Consider the following 12308-nt stretch of genomic DNA (forward strand, 5'->3'; position numbering starts at 1 on the left):
TGTAACAGCTCTCTAATTTGTTCTAATGCTTCAAGAATTGGTTTAAAGATGTTAAAAAAATATACATATATATATATATATATATATATATATACATGCACATATATATATATGTATATATTTAGACACAGGACACAGGTCTTACAGTTTTGCTTCAATTTGGGTATAAGATGGAGCTTCTCTTACAGTACCTGACATTGTGTCACCTTCTGATAATGTGGCTGCTGGTAGTAAGAGGCTCAAAATGCCATTTGTAGTTAAAATCTCTATTTTCAGATATATAGTCTAGTTTACTCATGCAGAGAAGTCATTTTACCTTTTGACCTTTCTGCTGGACTGAACAAAATGAGTGAAGACATATTCTAAAAGTCTTTGTGTTTGAGTGAATTGTGACTGCAGCTGAAATTGTCAGTCTCCTGTATTATTCACATTAATTTATTTGTAATACAGTTGGCCAAACCATTCCATTTTAGATAGTTATTTCATTTTGTTTAGATTTATAGTGAAGTTAAAAAATTAATGAAGCAGAAAATCAAAGCATTGTAGAGCATTTTAATCAGATATGAAGTACTACAATTGCAATAATAAGATTTTTACTTAACACATTAATTTCGTTCATTTGCCTAATTACTTTCTATAACACAAAATAACTGAAAGCTTAGGTACAAGCCCATGCTTAAATGCATTGCTCAGGTACAGCACAATTTCCAAATTTTCTTTGCAGGACAAGAAGAAATCTTATGGAATTTTAATAATAAATAGAGCTAATAATAAAAAGAGCCTAGGGCTTTTCAGACATGCTATGTCTTCACTCCTTGATCTCTTCAGGAGCTGAAAGAATCTAAAAGACTGGATTCCGTCCTATCTGCTTACGTCTGACCTCATGCAAAAAGGATTTGTTTCCACTGATACTTTAAAAGCATGGAATACCTGTCAGAGCACTTGCTGGAAGCTGGTATGAGTTAGCAAAAGCTCTCTGGGGGCTGGAAAGACTGTGCAGGTTATAAGGAGTTATCAAGAAGTTGCAATTGAGTGACATTGATAGACACAAGAAGAGCAGCACATCATTCAGAAATTATTAAAAAGTCAGGCAAATGAGTTAAGGATCTGGAAAAACAAAAAAAGCTAAGTAATAAATACATCAAACTAAAGAGAATACCAAATAAATTACTGATCAAATTCAAAGATTACTTTCAAGACCAGCAGGTATGGAGCAGAGAGAACAGCCAAGCATGAGAAACACTGTAGACCCCAAAATGTAAATGTAGGAAAGGGCAGAGGAGCAGGACATCCTCTGGTGCTGGGTAGAAGTTAAGCTCTGGGTAGGATACTGCTGCTGCAGCTTTCACAGGCTCAGTCATGCACCAGGGCAGTGCTGACAAAGAAGTCTCAGAACTTCTGCCGCTCAAAGTGACCTCGAGATACATCAGAAAGTCTCTTTTCCCAGCCCGGCAGTCAAAGAAGGAGTCAGAGCTCTTCTGTTCTAGAGGTTGTTTATTGCTTCTTATCTATATAATTCTTTCTCTTTCCTGCTGAGGTTCGCTCAGCCAGACAGTCAGAGGCACTCTGGCTGCCCTCGGGGCGGAGTTATCTTTTTATACTAAAAACTACATATACATTATTTACCATAACTTCCCAATACCTATCACCCATGTTAGACAGTGAGCTTCTACTCTAAACCAATCCAAAAGTGCCAGCATCACAGCGGAAGATGGAGGCCAAGAAGAAGAAGGAGAAAGGCTGGACATGCCCAGATTCCTCCATCTTGCCTCCTGAAATCACATTCGAAAACCCCCAAAAATCTATTTTTCACCACGTGACAAACTAACTATTATTCTACTCAGCCTTTCATGGCTTGCAGATCCTCATATAAGGTTGGTAAATTTTTCCATGTGCCATAATCCAAATCACAGGTGTCTTGGGCTGTGTCCAAGGTCTCTGAGCCCCCTGGCAGAGGTTCGGGCAATGCAGGACAGCCAGAGGGATGTCCTGAATTCCAACAAAGAAGTACCAAAAGAATCACAGATTCAACTAGATTGAAAAGGACCTCTGAAACCACTGAGTCCAGCCTATGACCCAAAACCCCCTTGTCCATCAGACCATGGCACTGAGTGTCGCACACAGTCTTTCCCTACACACTTCCAGGGACAGAGACTCCAGTGACCTCTCTGGGCACTCCATTCCAGTATCTAATCACCCTTTCTGTGAAGAATTTCTTTGCAATGCCCACCTAAACCTCCCCTGCAGCTTAAAACTGCCCTCTTTTCCTGCTGCTGGATGCCTGGGAGAAGAGGCCAACACCCACTTGGCTACACTCTCCCGTCAGGTAATTGTAGGATTTGCTAATTCATGGCAATCTGCAAATGAAACTGATTAACAACTGTCCATGAGAGAGCAAGAAATGTAACTATTTCAAACAAACAGGGAACATGATATTGATGAAAAGAGCTCTACTACCTCGTGCCCCCAGCAGGTTTTTGTGATCTTCATGAGTGACTCAAATGTCTAGGTTAGAGAAGCCATTACCTGCATTATATTTTCTGACTCTGGGAAAAAAGTTGCACACAGATCTGATAAAATATGAGCAGCCACATGAACATTTTTCCATATTTCTTTTCCACAGAAATCAAATAAGAAAAAAAAAATAGGCTGACATATTTCAGCTTATTCATGTGTATAGATATCCATGTTTCATGACTTAAAGGAATTCTGCTTCCAAATAATATCACTTGTGCATATGCTTCATTTATTAGGGCTATAAGACAAAGAGCCAAATGAGACTGTCAATTACATACATATTTTATGTAATTCTCTGTGTAGATATTCTGTATATACACAAAGCCACACACACAGAGGGAACTTGAAAATTCACTGTACGCCATATATTATGGGCAACTCATTAATTTGTAGTGAGGCTGCGGAAAAAGTTTTTGAGAAAGGGAAGAAAATAATCCAAATCCTTCTGAAAGCTGTTCTTTGCCATAAAACAAAGTAAAGAACTGGTGCAGGAGATATAGTTTTAAGGATAAAATGGCAAGATGAACATCAGCAGATCACAGTGGACATTATCAATATGATAACAGTGATGACTCCACCAAATAACAAGAAATAAAAAAAAATATAACAAGATTATAAATTAAAAATAATGTTATCACATTATTATTTTATTATAAATAACAATAATTAAAATTATTATAAATAAGAATAACAATTAAAAACCTTTTTAGGTGTTACGGGCTTTTGGAGATTTCACATTCCAAATTATCATTGTAAACTCCCTCGACCAAGTCTTTATAGTCTTAAGTTGCTCCAGGGGCAGTTTAGGTTGGACATTAGGATTAATTTCTCCACAGAAAGGGTGATTTAACATTGATTTAACATTGGCATGGGCTGCGCGGGGAGGTGGAGTCACTGTCCCTGGAGGTGTTTAAGGGAAGACTGACTGGATGTGGCATTCGGTGCCATGTCTGGTTGAGTTGATAGTGTTGGGTCCTATGTTGGATCTCAGAGGTATTTTCCAACCCAACTGATTCTGTGATTCCCTGAAATGAGCTACAAGAGGAATGATTTCAGACGGGGAAGGGAGGGCTCGCACCTCCAACGGGAGGCAGAGCGCTGGTTTGGGCTGGCGGGCAGAGTTCATCTCCTGCGCAGCGCTTGGTAATGGGCTCTCTTGTCTAAGCCTTCAGGGAGCACAGCGTCTGCCGCGGCCAAGGCTCAGGGGGTGTCTCTGTCCTTCCGGAAGAGAAAACCCCGCGGCTCCGGCGCGATCCGGGCGAGCGCCGCTGAGATCCCCGCCTGGGCCGGGCTGGGACGCGGCCGCCGCGCTCCTCTGAGGGAGCCTCGGGGCGGGGCCGCCGCCGGGGTTTGTCCCTTGGCGGCCGCCGTACGGCGCGCGCTTCCCGCAGCCGGCCCGCGCGCTTCGGGAGCGCCATGAGCCTCTGGGCGGACAAGCACCGGCCCGGCGCCCTCAGCCGCCTCGACTTCCACCGCGAGCAGGCGGCGCGGCTCCGCAACCTGGTCAGTGAGCCACGGGCTCGGCTCTGCCCCGCGCCCTCCCCGCCGGACTCTGCCCGGGGCCCCCGCGGCCTCCAGGTCCTCTCGGTCCTCTCCTCCCCGCAGCGAGAATCCCCCCCCGGAGTCGGCAGTGCGCCTGAATAAGGGGGAGAACTTTACTGCGCGGGTCACCGGGCACTGGAACAGATTGCTCAGAGTGGCTGCGGAGTCTCCGTCACTGGTGATAGTCGGGAACCCTCTGGATGCAATCCTGCACCCGGGGGGTTGGACCGCTATGGTCCATTCCAGCCTGACCCCTGCTATAATTGAGATTCCCTGCGGGCGCTAGCGCTGCTCTGTGGGGCCGAGGTCGGCAGCTTTCCCTCCGTGCAGGCCCTGCCTTTCCGAGCAGCGCCCGTGAGCGGGAAGCGTCCTGGCATCGCGCCCTGCTTTGGAGGGAGGCCCTGGTGCGAGGAATCTGCGGGGAATCGGTGGCTCAGCTCTTTCGGGAGCGGGTGTGCACATGCTCTTCCTGCTGGTTTCAGTGCCCCCGAGAACAGGGCTTGGCTTGTTTGCCTCATGTTAGCAGAAACTTGAGGCGAGCAGCTAGGAAAGAAAGTCAGGACTGCTTCCCCTGCCCGATGTGCCTGGCACATGCACTTCCTCAGGGATGAGTGATAAATCTAACTCCTGTAGGTGCTTTCTGTGGGGTAGGATCAGATGTGCTCCAAGTCATGCATTGTTGCTTTCCAGGAGATAAACTCCTTATATATATATATATGTATATGTATATACACACACACAAAAACACACACATATATATATATGTATGTACATCATAACTATATATATGTATGTATGTATGTACATCATAACTATATATAAGCATTTGCTTTAAACTTTGTTTCAACCCTTTTTTTATGTGTTTCTCACAGTTGTCACTCTAGTTACTGTGGGAAGTGTATAAGTGTAGGAGCGAGGGTTTTGGGGTTTGTTTTGTTGTTGGTTTGCTTGGGGTGTTTTTTGAGCAGTGAGGTGTTTGAAGTTAAACAAGTTGCACATGGCTGTCAGAAAAATATGTTTTATAGAAATGTTGCTGCAGGGAAAGATTTCAGCAGTTTTAATTCTAGGGGCTATGTTGTGATGGAGCTGGTAAAGTCATTTAATGTAAACTTGGGTGGAAATGGAAGGGTAAATGATCTTATAAGGAAAATACTGTGGTAGCTAACTGATCTTTTTGCTTTTTTGTTCAGGTTCAGTGTGGTGACTTTCCTCATCTGTTGGTGTATGGACCATCAGGAGCTGGAAAAAAGACAAGAATAATGTGTTTGTTAAGGGAATTATATGGTGCAGGAGTGGAGAAACTGAGGATTGAGCATCAGAGTATAACGGTAAAAAAATAAATCTTCCATCTCCTGTGAAGTAATGTGGGAATAATGATATATTTTGTGGAAATAGTGATATATTTCTGTTGTGAGTTTTAAAAATTAATTTTTATTTTGCACTCAGTATCTTCAACCTTTTTGTGTAGTTAATCATACCAGTTTGGTTATACAAACAAATTATTTTCCAGGTATTCTTCAGGCCTTCTGGTGTGGGTTTCTCTCTTGTTTTCTGTGCCTGCTTGGCTGTTCTTGTGGTGAAGGTTCTTTTGTTCAGAGTGGGTTTTTAAATTTATTGTTTACAGTTCATTTTGGACCATAGCATCTCTGCTGTTGCTATTCTATGGGCTGGATGATATGTCAGTATTCCTTTTTTCTTTGGAGGTGGGGCTGGGACTGTAGGAGATGAGCAAGTCTGTGTCTCCAGAGTTCTTTGATCTCTGAGACTCTTGGTTTGCCTGTTACTTACCCAGGTGTAAGCTCCAAGAGATTTTTAGAACACTTTCTGAAACTTAATGTGCTTATTTTCTACGTAGGCACCTTCTAAGAAGAAGATTGAAATTAGCACCATTGCAAGTAATTATCACCTTGAAGTTAACCCAAGGTAAGAGTGCAGTAAAAATGTCTCACGTTAAAGGTGAGCCACTGGCTGTGTTGTGAGTGCCTTCAGCCTGGCTGCATGAGGGACTGAGTGCCTGATTTGTTCCCTCAGCAAGTTAGGTAATGGTCTGTGGGTTTGGTCTGCAAAGGAGAGCAGGGAGAGGATTTTTAATTGAGCAGCTGTAAATGAACAGAAATTTGGATTGCTGTATACTTAAGGCAGAAATTTTGTGTTTAACTGGCTATGTAAGCATGCTGATGTTGAGGAATGGGCAACGGAGACAATTCTGGATTGACAGATTTCACCATTTCAGTTGAAATTAAGAACTTCTGCTGGAAGGAACTAGCACCTCCATATCATTAGTTCCATCACAAATACAAAAATTAAGGAATTTGAAAGAAAGAAAGACTTACCCTGTAACTCTCCAAATAAAGTGTTTAGAGCATGGGAAAGACCTCCGCAGAATACTGCGGATCCTGTCTTGAGTGAGGTCTGATATTGATTTAAACAACAGAAGCTCTAGTGGGAGCTGTCTACATCTTCTTTGGCTGTTAGGAAACTGGAGGGGATAGTTTGGAGACCCAAAGCAAATATTTGTATTTACCTGAAACCAGGTAAATACAAAGCAACATAATGTTGCTTTAAATCATTAAAGCGGTGTTGGTTACTGCTAAACCATAGCTCATGCTGTCTTGCCATGTAGAAGTTATTCTGCACTGCCAGGTCTCCTTTAAAAACTCATTCTTCAGCTAATCTGTTTATTGATTAGTGAGTATCTGCTGGTGTGCTAATACAGACACAAATAATTATCAGCTAATTACCAATAAAAGCTGAGGCTTATTGGTAATCATTGTTTTGAATATGTCATTTTGGTGATATCAAATGTGTGACCATTCAACCTGGATGTGATAACCTGATACTGCTAGCACTCTTCCTGTTACTCTATACAGAGTACTTGAAAAAGTACTGAGAGAGCTTGAAACATAAAATAATTGTATTTCAATTTAGGTACAAAAGTGCTGAGTTTTGATTAAGGATTAATATCCTGATTTGTAGGCTTTCAGTAACTGAGCAATTGTAATGTTTATGTCTGACCAGACAGTAAACCTCTGCTGTGCAGTGGCCTGTGAAGTTTGACTGAATTATAACAATGGTGAAGGCATGTGCATCTTGAGTAACATTGAATGGGGTGAATGGCTAACAAGGAGAAGAATTAAATTTCTGGGAAGGACTCTGCAGAATAAAACCCCACATTTATGTCAGGCATCCTCTTATGTGGTTAGGCTTAATTGTTCTTCCTATAATGAGTAAAAAGGTTCACATTGTGTGTCCTTGTTCAAACTAGGTAAAAAAAGTTTAGGTTTCTCATTGAATAAAAGAAGTTCTATTTTAATGAGTTAATAAAACATTTAACAATGGATTCACTACATTTGCATAAAGTGCTAGTTATCCAGTTGTGCCTGCATAAACTTTTGGTTGTTTTTATTACAGAGGAGGTAACTTTCAACAAAGTATATAAGTATCAGTTTAATTCTAACTCAACAGCTTCTGAATTCTTTTGGCATTCTTGCTCGTTTATTTGTCTTTTGGAGGATGTATTTTATATGCAATATATAGTTGTTTTAAAACAAGATCTATTCAAACTCCTGGTGCAGTGATGCGGGAAACAATGACCGTGTAGTAATTCAGGAGCTCTTGAAGACAGTGGCACAGTCCCAGCAGCTTGAGACTAGTACTCAACGAGATTTTAAAGGTGAGTAAAACAGTTAAAAGCAGTCAAAATGCTTTTTAAACATGGGGAGATTTCAGTTCACTGTTTTGTTTGTACCTGTATGTTGCATGAAGATTTTACAGTCAAAAACTACACAAGTAATCTTAATCTTTATTTTCCTGCCTGTGGAACCATGCTGTGTTTTCTGTGTGTTATCACTTATTTTGGTATTATTGCTTGCATGTCAAAAGTATTTTTTTCTTAGAAAGATCTGATACTAATACAGAACCCTGCTATGTTTAATCCTTTTTTCAGTGGTGCTGTTAACAGAAGTTGACAAACTTACTAAAGAGGCTCAGCATGCTTTGCGAAGAACCATGGAGAAGTACATGGCGACCTGCAGGTTGATCCTGTGCTGCAACTCAATGTCAAAAATTATAGGGCCCATTCAAAGCAGATGCCTGGCTGTACGAGTGCCTGCTCCCAGCATTGAAGATGTACGTTGAAACAGAGGCAAAAATAAGTTACTATAAAATTCTTGGATAAGTTCTTGGTGTGGACTTACATTTTATTTTCACATAATGATGTAGTTTTCCTTTGTGTTGGATGATTTCCAAGCATGGCTTAGGAAAGACTGGTCTATCTTCTAACAGGAGAATCTAAAGGTGCTGAACAGTTTGCAAAGTGTTGTACTCCCTATATGTTTTCTGTCTAGATCTGCCATGTCTTGTCCAGTGTGTGTAAGAAAGAAGGCCTGACTCTTCCTCAAGAGCTGGCTCAAAGGATTGCAGAGAAATCTGGCAGGAATCTTCGGAAAGCACTACTTATGTGTGAGTCCTGCAGAGTACAACAGTAAGTCACTGCAAAAATTAATATAAGTTCTACTGTCAGACATAAATGACCTTGCTTCTAAGGCCTTGTTAAAACAGGCAACAACTTGCTTAGATTGTAATCTCTAAAAAGACATTCTTTCTTAGGTATCCTTTTACTGCTGATCAGGACATTCCTGAGATGGACTGGGAAATTTATTTGAGAGAAACTGCAAATGCTATCGTTGGTCAACAGACACCACAAAGGTAGGTGAATGCATTTGTTAAGAGCTATAAATGATATTTTCCATGTACTGTGGAGCCCAAAAAAAAAGTTGTATTTAAAAATGTGGTGTCTCCAGTTATGTGTAATTTTCTGTATTTCTGACTGGAGCTGTTACTTTGCAGCCAGAGGAGTGGAGCTTTAAAATTGCCAGAGAGTATGAATGAGTATCAGGAACTGAAGAACTATTGTTTTTCCCTGTCAAAGCTTAATAATCTAAAGTGACCTTAGGCTGAGTTGCATGTTGTGTTTCCCCATTGGGTGTTTTTTTTTGGTGTGGGAATGGTGGGTGGATGTGGTTGTTCTGGTTTGTTTGTTTTACGTAAAGTTTCTCTTTGACCATCTTTAGCATAAAGCACCTTTGTAAAAGAACTGGGAGTAAGAATTCATTGCTTTTTTTGAGCACTTTAGGAGATGACTCCTGTGTCCATCTCACTGTCATAGCCAAAGCCTGATCCTTTTAGCCTGTTCCATTTATTATTTGCACAAGATGTCACTTAATTTAAATGCTTGTAGCATCTGCCCTTCTGTTTTCAAAAGCTGAGCTTTGGCTAATTGTGTCAGCTCTGCCACCTAATTGTCTTATCCTTTTTTCTTAACAATGAAGACAGAAAAACAGCACAAAGGATCTCTCTGGCTGTAGTAAATTAGTCACTAGTCTTAAGCATGAATAACTTAGATATGAAGAAAAATTGAAGGGAAACAATCCCGAGACAAATTACACTAGCCTTGTAGCTTCTAGTTTAACTGAGACCATTGTAACTATAGTATGTGTCATTTATCTTTTGAGTAAAAGGTGATGTGCAGCCTTTGAATTGAAATTGACTCATGCAATGCTTTTGGTCTTAAAATAACACCCAAAACCAAAAGCAAAAAAGAGACATAGCTTGGGTTGACTCTTTTCCTGCAGTGTATTTCACTAGTTGTGAAAGACATTAGTATGCTTTGGGATCATGCTTCTCATATTTTGTGGTGTCTTTCCAACAGGCTTTTAGAAGTCCGTGGGCGGCTTTATGAACTCCTGACACACTGCATCCCTCCTGAGATTATAATGAAGGTAATTCAGCTATAGCTCTTAATGTGCTATACATTTTTATGTCATGACTGTCTCAACTAAAGCTTTTTATAAAAAAATGCACCAAAACATCATAAATTATCAAGATATTGATGAAAAGCTCTGTCCTTTCCAAACAGATTAAAACTTTTTCAGTGGTCAAACAAAAACAGCATCATAGCTGAGTAAAAATAAAGGTGGACATTCTTAGTCCCCTTCACTTCTCAGGCCAGTTACTATATTAAAGCATAGTTGAGGATCTTGGTAGTCTTTCACAGCCTTAATGATTAAATAATTCTGTGGGCTAATCTTTATATGATTGGTTTTCTTTTATAAGTTTTGTTGTTACAAGTTTGTTATTTGCTGTGTCTTTGTGGAGAGGTGTCCAGCAGAACTATTCAAAGACAGATGTCGCCTTGTGAGGGAAAAAGCAAGTGGGATGTACATGTTTTTATTTTAAGGATACTGAAGACAGCTAGAATAGAACAAAATAATGTTTGCAACTTAACCTAGTAATGTTTGCTTTGCCATCAGACATAATTTCTTTTGACATTAACAAATTTCTGCTTTCTGATGCTTTTGGTACTTAGATGTTTCTTTAACTTTCCTTTCTTACAGTAGGTTAGTAGATCCTGCATTGCTGTGCTTGAGAGGAAAATGGTGCATGTTCTCTACTCACTCCCTCTTCATAAACTTGAAATGGTCTAGAGATACTTCTCACTTAATCCTGGCTGTTTTAATTGAGATGGATTTGGATGATTTTATTGCTGTCTCTATAATTATTCATTTTGGGATTTTGTAACAACTAAAATACTGAAGTCAAGTTGTCTTGTGTGTCTGCACATAAATACGTTCGTAAATACAGACAGAGACACTTAAATTCTAAATAACCCTTTCCTTGGTTTTTATTAATGTTGTTTCTCTTTGTGCTTGATGCTGTCAAGATATAACTAAGTGGTTTTAATACACTTGCTGTCTTGGTAGGAATTCTCCTCAGGCCATGTTCCTACATGCAGTAGAGGTTATAGTGTTTGGAGACGGGGTTAATTAATTTTCTTTTATTAAGGCATAAATTATCCCAGTAAATGAATATATTTTTTGTTAGAATAATGAGTGAACTATTAGTTAATGGTTAGTTATTTTCAGAGAACCAAGGTTGTCCTCTTAACAAAAAATACATAATTTTTCAAATACTGCCCTGTTTTTTCCCATTTTAGGGTCTTTTGACAGAACTTCTAAATAATTGTGATGGACAGCTGAAAGGAGAAGTGGCACAGATGGCAGCCTTCTATGAACATCGCTTGCAACTGGGCAGCAAAGCCATTTATCATCTGGAAGCATTTGTTGCAAAGTTTATGGCAATTTACAAGAAGTTCATGGAGGATGGGCTGGATGACATAATGTTCTAACTGATGCCCAAAGTTGTACACAGAATGTTGTGTCAAGATACCAATGGTGTTGCAAATGTCTAGTTTTCTGTGCTTGATTACATATGGGTCTACTTCTAAGTCAAATATTTTTATTTGGCTATTTAATAAAACAATGTTTGTTCAGCTTTAGAAACCACATGGATTTTTTGACAGCCACAAATCCATCTTTAGAGCCATACAAAATACATTGGCCTTTCAGAAGGACAACACATTGCCTTTGAAGATGTGCAAGATCAGAGCTGCTTTGCAGTATTTGTAAGATGACATTAAGAAGAGAGAACACAGGTGCTGTGTGCTTGCTTGTTGTTTGTTAATCACAGATGGGCGAGGCTGAAGGAAAAAGATGTTTTTTCCGTGTTCTGCCAAGTTCCACCTTGAACATATATGTTCTGCCTTCTGATCTATACATCTTAGTGTTTGTCTGGCTTCTTTTTTATAGCCTGAGTGTTTTCTGTGGTGTGCTGGTGTGCTCACACCAAATGTTTTCTTTTTTTTTTTTTTTCTTTGTAAGCAGTTGCATTGAAATTGTGGAGGAGCAATACTTTGGTGTTGCTTGTAAATCACATGTAACACGTTATTTAGAAGGATTATACCTTCATAAAGCAAGTTCACTTGCTGTCTGACACTCTTGGGTTGGCCTCAGCCTACATAATGCTGTTCAGGTAAAGGTTATTACTTTGACTATTTTTTTAATGAAAGGAAAAGTTTCAGCTTTCAACAAGTATTTTTTACCTTTAAACTGATATGTGACCTTTTTAAAATGTGAAAATAAATTGTACTAAATATGAATAAAAATGCTGAATTGTTTTTTTCACACTGTCTCTAACAGTCTAGGTGTATTCATCTGCTTTGATGTAGACATCTTTCAGAAAGGTGGGATATCCCACACATGCTGTAAAACTGAAGGGAGCCATTGAAGTTTAAAAAAATCCAAATAAATACAAGCAACAAGAACAAGTGAAAAAACAGCCTCCCAAAATAATAATAATGATAATAATAGAGAACCAACAATACCTGTGCTGCAAGTCTTTCACGTTATATC

The 12308-nt window shown here is 39.8% G+C and overlaps 1 protein-coding gene across 2 annotated transcripts; it reads left to right on the forward strand.

The window, feature by feature from the left end:
- Window positions 1-3443: 3443 nt before the first annotated feature.
- Window positions 3444-12080, forward strand: RFC3 (replication factor C subunit 3). Of its 2 annotated transcripts, none has more exons than XM_074535325.1 (9): window positions 3444-3510; window positions 5250-5387; window positions 5915-5982; window positions 7635-7732; window positions 8006-8187; window positions 8406-8542; window positions 8668-8766; window positions 9770-9839; window positions 11054-12080. In XM_074535325.1, exons 2-9 carry the CDS (start codon window positions 5319-5321, stop codon window positions 11243-11245), a joined length of 915 nt encoding a protein of 304 aa, XP_074391426.1. In that variant the 5' UTR covers window positions 3444-3510; window positions 5250-5318; the 3' UTR covers window positions 11246-12080. The 2 variants fall into 2 exon arrangements, with proteins under 2 accessions (XP_074391426.1, XP_005482524.1); XM_005482467.4 differs by lacking the exon at window positions 3444-3510 and adding an exon at window positions 3863-4020.
- The last annotated feature ends 228 nt before the right edge of the window (window positions 12081-12308 follow it).

Source organism: Zonotrichia albicollis, chromosome 2 (genome assembly GCF_047830755.1).
Source record: "Zonotrichia albicollis isolate bZonAlb1 chromosome 2, bZonAlb1.hap1, whole genome shotgun sequence".
In the NCBI taxonomy this organism is placed as follows: Eukaryota; Metazoa; Chordata; class Aves; order Passeriformes; family Passerellidae; genus Zonotrichia; species Zonotrichia albicollis.